This window comes from Mauremys reevesii, linkage group 1 (genome assembly GCF_016161935.1).
Source record: "Mauremys reevesii isolate NIE-2019 linkage group 1, ASM1616193v1, whole genome shotgun sequence".
In the NCBI taxonomy this organism is placed as follows: Eukaryota; Metazoa; Chordata; order Testudines; family Geoemydidae; genus Mauremys; species Mauremys reevesii.
The window spans coordinates 215731247-215745916 of NC_052623.1; the positions used below are offsets into that span (position 1 = coordinate 215731247).

Sequence of the window (14670 nt, forward strand, 5' to 3'; positions counted from 1 at the left end):
GCTACTAAGTTCCACCTGTGCAAACTCACTGAAGACAGTGGAGTCACACAGTGGAGTCATGGCAGGGTATTCTGGCAGTGATGATGTTTGAAATGGAAAAACACCTAGCTTCATTCCCAGATCCCAGAGGGAATTTTCAGTTAAAACAACAACATTTTACCTGTAAACTAAGCACACCTAATGGGGTGTGGCCAAATTAATTTCCATCCAGAGAATTACACTGAGATGACATTAAGACTGTAACTGCACTCAGTGATCAGGAAATGCCAAAGTTGAGGTTGGACATGCACACTTAACCTTACCCCAGTGCACACATATTACATTACAAGCTTTAGTTACATATTCACATGCTATTTTTCATAGAATATCATATAATACACTATTTTAGTACAGTCTCAGGTACAATTTATAATATTTTGATTTCCTGTTTAATTGCACTAATTTAATTATCATAACAGTCCAATTTATCTTTATAAACTTGGGCCCAAGTTGTCTGCTGATGGAAACAGATTTGGCTCCATTGATTTCAGTGGCACTGCATCCAATTACATCTAGAAAAACTTTAGTCTTTACACTTTTTATTGATAGTTTCCTTCTCTCTACTGTGTATATTGTAATAACAGTAAGCCATAGCCATAAATTTCCTTTTCAACCACCAGTAGAGCTGCTTGAAATATTTTTTAAAATTGAAAAAAAAATGCTGAAATTAATTTTGTTTTGAAGGGTTTCAAATGAACCCATTTTCCATTTTTTTTAAATTGTATCTTCTGTTGTTTTGCTTTCTTTCCCTGTTAATTTTTTTTAAAAAATTCACTGTGGGATTTTCAACAGAGCCTACATCCCTCACTTGTGCTCCCTAAATCTCTTGAGTGCTTTTGAAAATCCAAACTTCAATTTTCAAAAACTAACTGGGGAAAAAGGAAAAGAGAAAAGAAAGGGGAAAAACAAAAAATGAAAAATAGTAAATGAAAAATATTTTTTAAAAATCATTCAAAAGATATAGTGAAAACTTTCACAATAAATGAAAACAATTTTGCTGTATATTTTAATTTTAAAAAGATAATTTTTCTATAAAAAAAGCTGTGTATTCAAAAATTTTTGACCAGCTCTATCCAGCAGCATATCCTTCCTTAGTGCAATTCTGGGGATGAGGCAGCTAACTACAATGCTAAATTAGCTACACTCACATGCACAGTAGTCTTCATTACATGCAACAAAGAAGGTAATTTAGCTGCAAAATCAGGTGGCCTATATATGAAAGCAAATTCTCACTGGCTTTCTGTGTGGTTATGCACAATCTTTGGCACATAAGTCTAAGAATAGTGGATGAAATCCCCTTCATAAGAAGGGCTTCACCCTAGGCAGCCATTGATGTGCTAGGGTGCTCTCCTCCTACAGAGTTTAGGAGGCAGGTTGAGGGAGAATTCCACACTTTATAATGTGCACTTGAGCTAGGCAAAGAGCTCTGCATGTCCTTCCGACACAGAGTTGCATAAGACCTTCACTCATGTACAGCATGTCCTTCTATAGCTATGAGAAAATCTGCAAAGTGTACTGTGCCATTTTCAAATTTTTTCTCCACACTCTGGCTGAAGGGGGAATTAAAGCTGTTTTCCTGTATCCCCGGTAAGTGCTCTAACCACTGGGATAAAAGTTATAAGGTGGGGAGCTGTTACCTCCACCTCCAGCCACTTTGTGTGGCAGAAGGCAGGCCCAGTTGTGGACTGCTAAGAGAGCTAGGCTCCTAAATCCAGGCTGCCAGGAGGCACTTGAGAGGGGTGGGACTTAGGACACACCCTTCTCTTTGGCACCTTCATTTGGCTAGCTTAGGCAGTTCCCCGCCTAGGGCACTGGCATTTGTGAATCACATTCTGAGGTGCCTCTCTCTCTCTCCATGTATTGAAGAGGTGCCTAAAGGCTTGTCTACACATACAGCACCACTGCAGTGTGTCTGGTGAAGATGCTCAATGCTGATGGGCATATGCCAGTGGGAACTCTCTCCCGTCAGCATAATAAAACCATCTCCATAAAAGATGATAGCTATGTCCTGTCAACATAGTGCTGTCCGCACCAGTGCTTATGTCAGTGCAACTTATGTCGCTCAGGGGTGCAGCTTATTCACACCCCTGAGTGACATAAATTGTGACATAAATTATGCCGACATAAGATGTAGTGTATACATAGCCATAGGCACTTTTGTCACTAAAACTTTTGTCACTCAGGCTTGTGAAGCACCAGTGTGGACAGCACTTCGGTGGCAGGAGCCGCACTCCCATCAACAAAGCTACCGCCCCTCATTGGGGGTGTTTTTATTTAAAGAGTGGCCACACAGCACACCTTACAAGGGCGCGGCTGCAGTGGCATAACTGCACTGTTATAAGGTGTGCTGTGTAGACATAGCCTAACTCAGGCTTTGTGAATCACAATGTTGTTCCTATGATTTTCTAAGTGCCTAAAACTTAGGCGTTACAATGCTTAGCCCTGGTCTACACTACAAACTTATGTCAGTATAACTACGTCGCTCAGGGATGTGGATTTTCCACACCTCTGAGCGATGTAGTTATACCAACTGAACATCCAGTGTAGACAGTGCTATGTTGATGGGAGAGCTTCTCCCGTCAACATAGCTACTGCCTCTCAGGGAGGTGGAGTACCTACACCAATGGGAAAGCTTCTCCCATCAGCATAGCCCTTCACTAAGGGCTTGTCTACATTACCCGCTAGATCGATGGACAACGATCGATCCAGCGGGGGCCGATTTATTGCGTTTAGTCTAGACGTGATAAATCAACCACTGAGCGCTCTCCTGTACTCCACCAGGGTGAAAGGCTCAGGCGGAGTCATGGGGAGAGCGTCAGCTGTCGACTTACCACACCGAAAACACCATGGTAAGTAGATCGATCCCCCCCCCCCCCCCCCCAGTGTAGACCTGGCCTAAGTGATATAGTGGCACAGCTGCAAGTGTAGACAAGCCCTTAGAGTTACAATGCCTATGTTCCTTTTTGGATCCAGGCCACTATCAACAGTGCTGCATAATACACTATTATTACTTAATATAACTCAATACTTTGCACCTGGAAACATCATAAATATTACGTCAGTTTATGGGACAATTAGTTTCCAATTTAACTTGTACTTTTCCATTTAGAAAAGGGCTGATAGCTGAAGGTCAGATTTTGCCACCTTTACTCACACTGAGTCATTCCTTACTCTGCAAATAATCCCAGTAACACTGTTCACAGAGTAAAGTGCTACTCATCATGCATGAAGGTGGCAGAACCCGCCTCTTACAGCTCGGAGGTGTATACATATAAATACTGCACACAACTTCTCATTCACTAAGGGCTAGCACGTACCTTTAGTTACAGCCCTGAGTATGGGGTGGCACATAGATGCAGGAGAAGCACTGGGAAGAGACGCACAATTCTTCTCTGAATTCCCCTCTTCTGTGGGGAGTTATTTATTATACCGTGTTTCAGGGTACAGAATCTTCTCCCTTATGGTCTAGCCAGCTCTGCTCCCTAGGCAATTAGATTGTAAGCGCTTTTGGGCACGGTCTGTCTTTTTGTTCTGTGTTTGTACAGCACCCAGCACATTGCGGTTTACAACTGGGGCTCCTAGGCACCATGGCAACACAAATAATAACATATGTGTAGGCGGAGCCACTCATTCCCTTCCCCGCCCCTACTTGCAGGGAGCGTACTGGAGCTCTACCCTGCTCCCCCTGATAATGCTGCACCAGCTAAGCAGTAATCATTACTATTCACTACCATCACGTAAAGCAGTTTCCCAAGGGACATCCTTCTAACATAGCCACCCAGATAGACTATCTCAATAAAGTACAGTGATCACCCTTAAAAATATATAAAGGGCAGAATTAAGGTTTCACATTAACTTTGGCATTTTCTGACATTTGAGTTCTGAACTCTGCACCCTTAGTGTTCTCTAAGGGACATATATTTGCATTTAAATTAACTGTGTTTGAGCCCCTGAACCTGAGGGAGGTGACAGTGAAGCCACCCTACCAGAGCCAGGAGAGCCAAGACTGGGAGAGCAGACCAGGCTGGTCAGGACTGAAGGGCACAAGTGAAGCTGCTGTGAAGGTGCAGGGACAGGACAGGAGTAGGAGCGGACAATGATCAGTTACCAGAAATTAAGGATCCCAAAGTTTGATTGAATAACTGCTCCTCACCTGCATTTTTTCAATCATTTCAAACAAATCCACAGTCTGTGAAGAGAAAAGGATGACACAGAAAGAGATCTGACATTTCTATGAGAGAGAATGTCATCTGCAGTAACACCAGCTATGACAAAAATAATAAGGGTCCTCATGCTTCAGGGCAGAAATTATTCATCTGCTGAAGTCAGGAAGGAATCCCTCTCCCTACATGGATGGCACAGTATTGAACAACTGGCCAGGTGCATTGTTTTCACCTTGCACTGTTAAAGGCAGAATAGCGGCCTGATCTGGTATTGGATGAGCCAGGATTCTGGACTAGATGGACCATCAGTTGCATCTGAGTGGCCAAGATAATGGCCTGCTCTGTTATGTAAAGAGATGGGAAGTTAAACTAGATGGACCAGTTTTTAGGGCACTCACTGAGAAATACATATCTGTGCCCACAACACACACACTCCCACTGTTCTAATGCACATTGCCTGTTCCTCTCCCCTGTTCTCAGATGCTCTATGTATATTCCCATTCTGGACAGGGAGGATGCAGCTCCTTACCTTGTTGTGAACCGCAGGGGTAAGTGCAGTCTGGGGGTCCTGGACAGGAGAGTCTAGGATGTCACTGATGCAGCGCTCCACTTCATCAGATCTCCTGAAGGGAGACAATTGCCATTAACCCTTATAGCATCCAGGATGCCAATACTCATATACAATCTCTCCAGTGGTTCTCCCTGCCACTGGATCCCGCTTTGTCCACCTGCACTAGCTCTCTGACAATTCCCTTCCCTCTGGCTCGGCCAAACCACTTCCCTGCTCCAGGCTCCTGATTCAATGGCTGGGTTGCAGCGACAAGATGAGTAGGTCCTAGATGGAACAAATGCTGGGAAGCGGGAAGAGGGGAGGGTTCCCAAAAGTGGGGACAGGACCCAGGACTAGCCTCTGAACTATTAAAAACTGTCAGGTTCCCAGGAATCAGCCACCTTGAGACTGCTCAGTATCTGAAGAGCTAAAAGCCCTTGGAGTCACTGAAACCAGAACCTAAAGACAGGCCCACTTGCTACAGCCTTGCTGCCAGACCCAGGGATGGGAATATGCCCGAGCCAGGGCAAGCAAAGGAGAAAAGCAGGGGTCAGAACTATCACTGCTAAGGGGGTGAGCAGAGCTGAGGAGGGGCTGCTGCCTTGTAAAGTTCCCAACTGTTGCAAATTTATCATAATTATGGCCCCTGCTACAGGCCATCTTGTGATGATGTGAAAAGCTGCAGCCGTCATGCTATCTGTGGGAAGAAAACTCAGACAGCAACCCTAATGATGTCTAGCTGTCTAGGGGAAGCTGCATTACACTGCAAGCTCAGCTGACAGCATCCAGAAGATTTAGCCCCAGCACTCTTACTAGCAGCTGTTAGCATTTCTGTGCCATTCACGATACTTATTAAAGGCCAAAGTTGGAGATTGAGAGAACTATTATTTCACAGGTAACAGAAGCTGCACAGTCAGAACTGGGAATAGAAGCCAGGTCTCTAATGTAACAGTGTCCACTTTGTCACACAAACTTGCAGAAAGAACATGCAAAAGTAAGTAGTTCTATAACTCATGCTAACACAGTGTGGCTCTGTGTCCCCCTCTAGTAGCTAAACCACACAGAGGTTTAGGACTCTCCTGCTATTTCCAAGCTAAGAGCTCTGTAAAAGGTTCATGCTTTAACATCAGTGGTCGCAGGTTTGTACCCCACAGATGGCCCAAGCAGGGGTGGTGTTTGTTGTTACATTTCTCTACACAGGGCTGGTGCAAGGATATTTTGGGCCCTAGGCAAAACTTCCAGCTTGCCCCTCCCCCTCCGCACATTGGTTCATTGAGGGGCAAATCCCCAACGAGCCTCTATAGACCCCAGGGGCCAGCCGTGCCCAGGGGCTGCTCCCCAGACCAGGTTCCCCCCTCCCTGCACCCTGACCTCCCCTGGAGGGTGTACAGCCCCCCCGCGAGCCCTCCCCACCCCACCCAGGTGGCCCCCGCCCCAAGTCCACTCACTGGCTTTGCCGGGCTTGGGCCACTGCAGCAGCTCGGCAGGGAGGAGCCGCCTTCCGGAGGCACCAGAGAGCCAGAGCGTCTCGCTTGTGGGGGCGGCGAGCCCCAGCCATGGAGAAGCTGCAGCAGATGCATGCAGGCAGTGGCCCCTGTGCGCCCCCCGGCTCCCCCCCTTGCCGTGCTCGGGCTCTGCAGCTCCTGGGCATGTGAGCTGCCACCGGAGCGCGGGGCCCTGAGCCTGCTCCGGGATGGGCAGCGGTGGCTCACTCCCAGGAGCCGCAGAGCCCGAGTGCGGTGAGAGGAGAGACAGCCGGGGGGTGCACAGAGGCTGCTGCCCACATGCATCTGCTGCAGCCTGCAGGAGCCCCCGGGGGGGGCAGGCTGCAGCCTGGGCAGGAGGGGTGGGGGCCGCGGCTGCTCCCTGCTAGCGGCACCGCCTCTTTTGCAGGGCTGCTTCCCCCCCCTGCTCCTCCATGGCTGGGGCTCGCTGCCCCCGCAAGCCGGCGCTCTGGCTCTCCGGTGCCTCCAGAAGGTGGCTCCTCCCTGCCGAGCCAAGGCACCGCTTTTTGGTGCCCCAACCATTTGGTGCCCTAGGCAACTGCCTTGTTCGCCTAGTGGTTGCGCCGGCCCTGTCTCTACACTGTCTGTAACTACCAGGTATCCGAGGGGTAGCCATGTTAGTCTGGATCTGTAAAAGCAGCAAAGAGTCTTGTGGCACCTTATAGACTAACAGACGTTTGGGAGCATGAGCTTTCGTAGGTGAATACCCACTTCGTCGGATGCAAGTATTCACCCACGAAAGCTCATGCTCCCAAACGCCTGTTAGTCTATAAGGTGCCACAAGACTCTTTGCTGCTGTAACTACCAGGGCACAAGCAGTTTTGAGGGCCAAGAATCCCGATGCCCCACATTCTACTGCTGTCTCATGAGTACTGGTGCAACCCACTGGCAATGTGCATTTGGTGCCTGACTTTGTGGGCTGATCCACATAGAGGGTAACGGCATGCGCCCCCCCTTAGTTACTCCTACAGCTGAAGTACACGAGATCTGTGTTGTGCATCTGAAGGTTGAAACCCTGCTAATGACACATATGGGAGTAAAACAGTATAAAAGTTAGTCTAAGGATCCTGGAGTAATTGTTGGTATGTCTATATGCAAACCACTGTAGTTAATTTGAATGTTGTACTAATATTCATTTTTTTTTTTATTTTTTGTACTTGGTTAATGGGAGCGGCTCCTTTAAGAACAGGGCCAGGCAAACAGAGTGCATCTGAGACTGACAGCACAGAGGGGGGAGATTTACACTGTGTCCAGAGAGCGGATGACTCTGCCTGTGTAAGCTGCAAAGGAGATCAGAATTTCATTTAATAAACTCATCTCTCCAGAAAGAAGCCTCATTCTCAAAGGTGCAAGATTACTACTTTTGCGGGACTGAATGCCTCAATCATTTGTAATGCGGTATAGACTCAGCATCTTCCACCTGCAGATCACCAGTTTCAATCCTTCCCTGCTCAACAAGGATTAAAAGTTGTTCCCATCTAATGGATCTTCAGTGGCCCCTCTATGAGATGACTCTGGCTGAGTCCCAGTTCCAAACTCACCACATCACAAACTCACCACCATGCTTTGCACTCAATTGCAAGCTTTCGGGGCCAAGGACCGTCCCTTACTGTGCAAATGGAAAATGCATGGCACAATCGGGCCCCAGTTTTGGTTGGATCCTCTAGCAAAAGCTCCTTCCGCAAAATCACCCCATCTGCCAGGGTTGGCAACAAGACAAACACATTGCGAGTGGGCAGGGGGAATTCAAAAAAAATCAGAAGACAGGACAAAAATGGGACTTAAACTTTTAAAACAAATTTCATGATTTTTGGGAGACTGACTCATGAATTTTGAGCTTTGGGGCTTGGCAGTACTGCAGGCCACAAGGAAGGACCATTTCTATGCATATGTGTTTGTAGGAGAATAAAAACACTTCAAAAAACTTCTACCCCAAACTAGCAGGTCTCCTTGTCGTCGGCAAAACTTTGTTTTTTGGGGGTGTGTGTGTGAGTTTTTAACACCTCTGAAACACAAAAGTTTTGTTGTTCAGTTGCCAGTGTTGACCTAGCCTAAGCCGCACGTTCTTCTATCAAGGAAAAACAAAGTGTCCCAAGCCAAACAAAATCACAAAGAAAACTGGGCTGGGGAAGAGAAGTAGCAGAGGGCCAGGGGAGGACATTCAATGCTATATTAAAGTTTATTGAGAACTGTTTAAATTCATGCCACCTTTTAAAGAGATATTTCTTTATGCAGAAATGGTTCTTAACCATACAGCTGTACTACCTTTAAACAGAAAAACAGGAACCCACCTCTGGAATTATTCTCACTATTTACTGCTTACATTTTAAATAGAAAAGTAGCTCGGCAATCCTGACCTGCAGCATGCACAGCTATTCCAGTCCTTCAGTCTCCACACTCAGCCCTGAAATCCTGTGGAAGACCCTTTGTAACCCTCCCAGCTATCCATTTCCACATATACTCTGCCAGTGCTTCTCCATCCTGAAAATAAAACTTGCACATCCACTTTGACAGATGTCACAAGCCCTTTAATTCTCCTTCCACAGCCGTTCGTAGGAGTGATTTGTTGCTCTCTGGTAGGGAAAGTGTCCAAATCCTCATGAAACTATTCTCACAGGGGCTTGTGGTTGAAGGGTGCATGTGGCTATCTTGAAGGCTCTTCATGGGCTTAGGAGTCCAGCCCAGGAGCAGAAACAACACTATGTGACTTCAGAGACTAGTCAAATGGCCATGAATAGCAAATTACAGATAACTCAATGTAATAGCCATGGCCAATAGTTGGCAAATGACCCTCTTAAGCTGAAGTATGTTCATGGGAACCGTTCCCTGAAACATTTAGAAGAATCACCGAATTCATAAGAATTAGAATCTGTCTGCAGGTAATTCACAGCTAGAAAATAGGTCTGAAGAAATCAAATAAAATGTTTGCTGAGGAACATTTGTCTTGACCTGCAGCAGTCCCTGCTATTCCAGTCCCGGGCCTCTCTCCAGTGCAGTCATGCTCTTTGGGGTTTTGGTGATCACATCCTAATCACACCACCAGAGCACGTAGTAGCTGGAGCTTTGCATCCCCCAACACTGTGTAACAGATTGATTCCTGAACTCCAAAGGAAAGAGAGCAAGACAGAGGCAGAGAAGTGAGAGTGAGCAGCTGCCACCGATGAGGCTAACACTCTTGCTCAGTGGTTCTCAACCTATTTACCACTGTAGGCCACATATGTGGCCCACAATATGTTGTGTGGGCTGCATCCAGTACTACCGGTATGGCCCTGAGGATGTCACATGGGCCGCAGCTCTGTGCTGATTGACCCGCAAGCGACCCATGGTCCACAGGTTGAGAACCACTGTGTCCTCATTCTTTGTCTAGGATTTCCTCTACATGCCTCTGCTTCCTTTTGTCTCTGGAACAGACAGACAGAGAAGGCATATTGGGTCACCTGGCAAACTGCTTAAACTCTCACTCCAAGCTCTATCAGTTATTTGGTCCACAGCTATGGGCCATGCCCTGCGGGCACACCAGATGTTACACTGTTCTGTTCCGGGAGGAGAAGTCCTGAGGAAAATGCTATGCACCCATCCTCAAACACCCATCGCCATCTCCAGAAACATCAGAACTGGGGAACTGCGTCTCCTTCTAAGGGGAAGGAGGAGGGAAGAAAGTGAAGTCTCAGCCTTTGAAGGAGAGCTCATCCTGAAGAAAACAATCAGTCACTCCCCTACCTCAGCCCACAATCCACACAGGCCAGGGAAAGCCTTCTCTCTGCTGGAGAAAGGAGAGGAGGTTGTCCCAATATCAGAAGGATGGAGATGAGGCTGGGGTGATGGAGCAGATGCATATGTGAATTTCCCTGGAGGTTTCCCTCTCTAGTTTTAACCCACTCCCACAGCTTCGCCAGGGTTCTGGCAGGAAGAGGCTGCATAATGCAAGGTCTGTGAGAGGAAGCCAGGGGCTGGTACAGGTACATACCCTCCATAGGCTCCGAAGGTGAAACTGCGCTTCCGAGAAAACATTCTCTACTCTTCTCTCTGCTAAAGGTGGATTCCTGGCTCTCCTGCGTGCCAGCTTCCTCTCCTCTTGTCTCGGCATGCAGCAGGGCATAGACTCACCTCCCTGTCTCTGGAGGGCACAGGCTCCCTCCTCTGCCTTCCCAAGCCCCAACCCCCACCTGCTTCTCTTTCCCGAGACACACTTCAAATGAGAGAAAGGAAAGAGCTGCTCACAGCTAGGGCCGGGCATGAGCCACATGAGGGCAGGAAGCTCCCAGGGAGACGCTGCGGGACACGCTGTGAGCAGCAGAGAGTGAGAGCATCGCAGTGAGAGACTGAGAAACAGGAGGCAGGGAGAGAGCAGAAATTAATGTGAGACGGGGGCACTGTTCCTTTTCCATGGCTTGGGGAGCTCAGCTCTCCCCGCACATCCTCTCTGGCCAGGCTGTTGAGATGAGGACCTCCAGGAAGGGGAATCTCAGGTGGGAGCAACAGAGGGACCTGATGATTGGCTGAGGAATTTCAGGGGTTCCCAGAATTTTCTGCCAGTGAGTAAAGTGGCAGCAGAACCCGAGAGGGGGAGAAGAGTCCCCTATTTCCCTCCCCTCCTTTAAAGTAGGGTATTTCCCTCTCAGCCAACTTGCCATACCCTACAGGAAGAGAGGGTCACAGGAGCAATCCCGTACTGTCTCCCATTCCCTACACAGGGAGGGAAAGGCTGTAGCAACCCCTTCTAGCTCCACCCCCTCTAGGCAGTAAATAATACAGAATGCGGAGACTTGGCATAAAATCTCTCTTGTGGAATGTCTAGCTGTTGGAGTGCACAAGCTATGGTATTGGGCATTTCATACCTTTGGCAGGTCAGCATCTTTGCTTTCACATCAGTACAGATTCTCCATCCTGGTAGAGACTGTGGTTGGGGGCACTGTCCCCCCCTCCACAGACATACACACATGGTTGTGTTTACCTGACTGTGGCCCTGTTGCTTGGGGACTTGAAGCTCTTTCAGATGCATTTCCTCTCTGCCCCCAATCTCTTCCCCTTGCTATGTGAGTCCCAATGCCACCAAATGATGTAATGCTCCATCACCACATAACATCAAGACCTGTGACAGCATCCACTGCAGCTGGTGAGCTCCCGCACTCATCTTGAGCTACTTTAATCACTGGGGGAGAAAGAGGAAGAAAGAAAGAATGGCAAAGAGTGAAAGGAGAGACAGAGAGAAAGAGAACAAAAAGGGAGACAAACGAAGGTGGGAGGAGGAGCAGTAAAGAAAAGAAAGTCACAGGGGGTAGGAAGGACCAGAGGGTAGGAGAGACACACAGAGTATGTCTGCATGTACTATACAGGAAATGCCAGATATAGATGGGGTAGAAAGAAAGAAAAGGAGAGAGGGTGGTATAATGCCTCCTGTTGGGAACATGAGTGTGGGAATGTTGTTCTACTGCCTCCAAAATGTTCTTGTCATGAAAGGCCAATGGAATTGCAAGTGACCTGGCTGCGTATCATTGTCCAGGTCAAGCATAGATTCCCCCACAAGCAACTCCCATCTCATAATGCTGGGAACATACACAGAAGAGAGAATGAAAACAAGTGATGAAAGCCAGCTAGTGTGCCTTCCTGTGTTCAGAGCAGAACCTGAGGCATCACATACAATGAGGAGCTGCAGCTGGATGGAAGCTTTAGGACCCAGCAAGAACAGATCATGGCTTATTCTCTCTGTCTCTGTCCCTCCAGCTCTGTTGCTGGGGAATAAGAGGAACTGTGTACTCACAATGTGGGAATTTCTGAGTGGGAAGGGGAGATTAGCTAAACTAGAACAAAGAGGGAGCATATGGGAAAATGAAATGTAGACAGGTGAAGGGTCTTGTACTCTGAGGAGAATTGCCTCATGGGGAGTGGAGATTAGAGCTCTCTTATTACTGGATCTCTAGGTATGTTAGGCCTGGCTTTCATTTCACTGCATCACAACTTTATAGAACCAAAGGACACAACCCCAATATACAACTGCAAAACAGCTCCCTCAGCAACTCAGCACCCACAGGTCCCCAGCATACAATCTAGTTGCAAACAGCCTCCCTCCTCAAACAAGTCACAACTCCCTGCCACTTGCTGCCCCTCAGTATACTACTAATACACAACCACTCTCAACAACCGCTGCCCTCAACTTGCACTCAAGCCAAAGACTGCCTGTGGGTATGCACTAAATACAATGATGCCCCCTGACTGTATGGGCACATGCATCCAGTTGTGTTAATGAGTATGTTTCAGGATGTATGGGTCAGTGTGTGAGGTCATTCATTCTGAATATGTGTAAGTTTGAGCTGGAAAGGTTTGGATTTACTCTAACACAAATTGATCTCTGCATCATCCATCTATTAATTGAGTCACTGTAAGCATATCTGATGTGAGACATTAGCTCACAGAAGGGAATGCATGCACAGAAACACACAGGCAATCACACAAACATAACCCCTCAGACTGTAAACTCGTCCTCACAGAAACTGGCTCCGTCTGTACTCATTAATACTGTGCAACATTAATAAATCAGCAAACAGCTTCACAGGTGCAAGCCACGCACACACACAGCAACACACAAATCCACATCTGCACACACAGTTGCACACAAGCATGTCCACACAAATGCAGACACACACACCAACACACAGTCCCCTGTGCCAGTGCCAGATGTGCACAGATGGCATCTCCCATGGTCCATCTGGGCTCAAGATTTGATGCCATGAGGTTGGGAGGATAAAGGTGAGATCCCTCAGACAAACCCCTTTAGCCCCCCCCCGTGTCTCTGTCTCACTCCCTCTCCACGTACCCTACCCTACCAGGTTCTCTGCCTCTGGCCAACCCCTGCCCCGCTGAGCACTGCATTACAGCACAATTTCTTTACAATATACCCCAGAGCCACCTCCCCCTTGTAACTGAAACTCCCTCAGTCAAGCTCCGTTCCCTGCACCGTGCCAGGGGGACCCGTGTCAGCCCCCGGCCCAGCTGCCTCTGCCCCCCCTCCGGATCACAAAACACATTTAATTGGCATTGCAGGAGAGGAGGGAATGAAAAGCAGCTGCGCTCCCCTACCTGAGCTCGGCTCTCTCATCCCCGGCTGGTGAGCGGATGGAGACACAGGGAGTCCAGCTGCTCCCGCATACGCTCCCCCCTCCTCGCGCTATCAATTATTCAAGTAGGTTGCAGTGTCCTCTTCCTCCTGCTCCGTCTGCCTTGCCCTCCCCTTCCGCTGCCCCCACCTGCGGAGAGAGGGAGTAGAGCGGTCACACGCCACACCAAAGAGATCCTCCTTCAGGGGAAGAGCCCCGCTGTGCTCTATACCGGGAAAGTGGCTCTTAAGGAAAGGGGTCAGCGTGGCAGTTCCCTGGGGACTGGTCTTGCAAACCCTCCAGGATTGTGCTGGAGTCTCCAGGACTTAATCTGTATTTAAAGATTAGGTCATGTGATGGAACCTCTAGGAATACGTCCAACCAAAACTAGCAACCCTACCAGGGACTGGCATTCACAAGGCAGGTACAGCACTGGCAGTGGTACCCTCCCACAGGCACCCTGCCCCCTTCCAACACCATAACCTCAGCCCTACAGAAATGACCCAGGATTTTTGTTTTGTTTTGTTTGGTGGTGGGGGGAGGGGTGCTTCGCTCTGTGGCCCACTCAGTCATAGTCTGATTAGTGTCAATTGCAGTGAATTTGGTACATAACTTGACTCATTTCATGTGGTGACCAAGGAACAGAGCTAACGACTTACAGTTAATGCTATTGTGGTACTTGTGCCCTATAGGTGAAAAGCTCTGTACCTATTGATTTCACTCCCCCATCTAAGACAGCCAGCCCCACCTCCCCCTATCATAGGGCTGGATTGTAACTACTGCAGCGGAGGGGAAGGGCTCTGTATTCCCTTCCCATGAGCCAATCAGTCCTCCTGACCTTTTCCCCATTGAAGTAATTTGGATTTACTAAGATCTCATCTCACCCCACACTGTATAGGTCAGAAGATGCCCTCATGCAGTGTCTAGGCTGAGATAGTCCTTTATTGCTAAGATCTGATTAAAAGATGTGGCTTGGTCCCACAACATGAGCCAGAAGAGAATGAAGCCCTATACCTCCTCTCAGGTATTTGTGTAAGTGGAGTGGGGACTCCTTGAGGAGCCTCCGTGCTCTGATCAAAGACTGAATGAGTAACTTAACTTGGTCTAGAAAGGCACTAAGGCCCAGATTGTCAAAGGTATTTAGGTGCCTAAACTCCACTGATTCCAACTCCCATCTCATCATGCTGGGAACATACAGAGAAGAGAGAACAAAACGTGATGAAAGCTAGCTAGTGTGCCTTCCTGTGTTCAGAGCAGAACCTGAGGCAGCACATACAATGAGGAGCTGAGCCTTGGAGCTCAAGCTCACCGAATGGGGT

General features: G+C 48.1%; 1 protein-coding gene across 9 annotated transcripts in view; it reads right to left on the reverse strand.

Moving 5' to 3' along the window:
- The window catches only part of LOC120405631 (rap1 GTPase-activating protein 1-like), a 57147-nt gene extending 43502 nt beyond the window's left edge, over window positions 1–13645 (reverse strand). For 4 of the 9 annotated variants that reach the window (XM_039539313.1, XM_039539321.1, XM_039539293.1 and 1 more), the window contains exons 1-3: window positions 10225–10298; window positions 4732–4825; window positions 4193–4228 (exon numbers count right to left, since the gene is read on the reverse strand). In XM_039539313.1, coding sequence (XP_039395247.1) covers window positions 4193–4228; window positions 4732–4825; window positions 10225–10268 — 174 coding nt within the window. In that variant the 5' untranslated portion in view covers window positions 10269–10298. Of the gene's footprint in view, window positions 1–4192; window positions 4229–4731; window positions 4826–4930; window positions 4979–5153; window positions 5306–10224; window positions 10299–13334; window positions 13502–13583 lie in introns of those variants that run through there. The other 5 variants (XM_039539329.1, XM_039539289.1, XM_039539340.1 and 2 more) reach the window with 5 other exon arrangements.
- Window positions 13646–14670: the final 1025 nt, after the last annotated feature.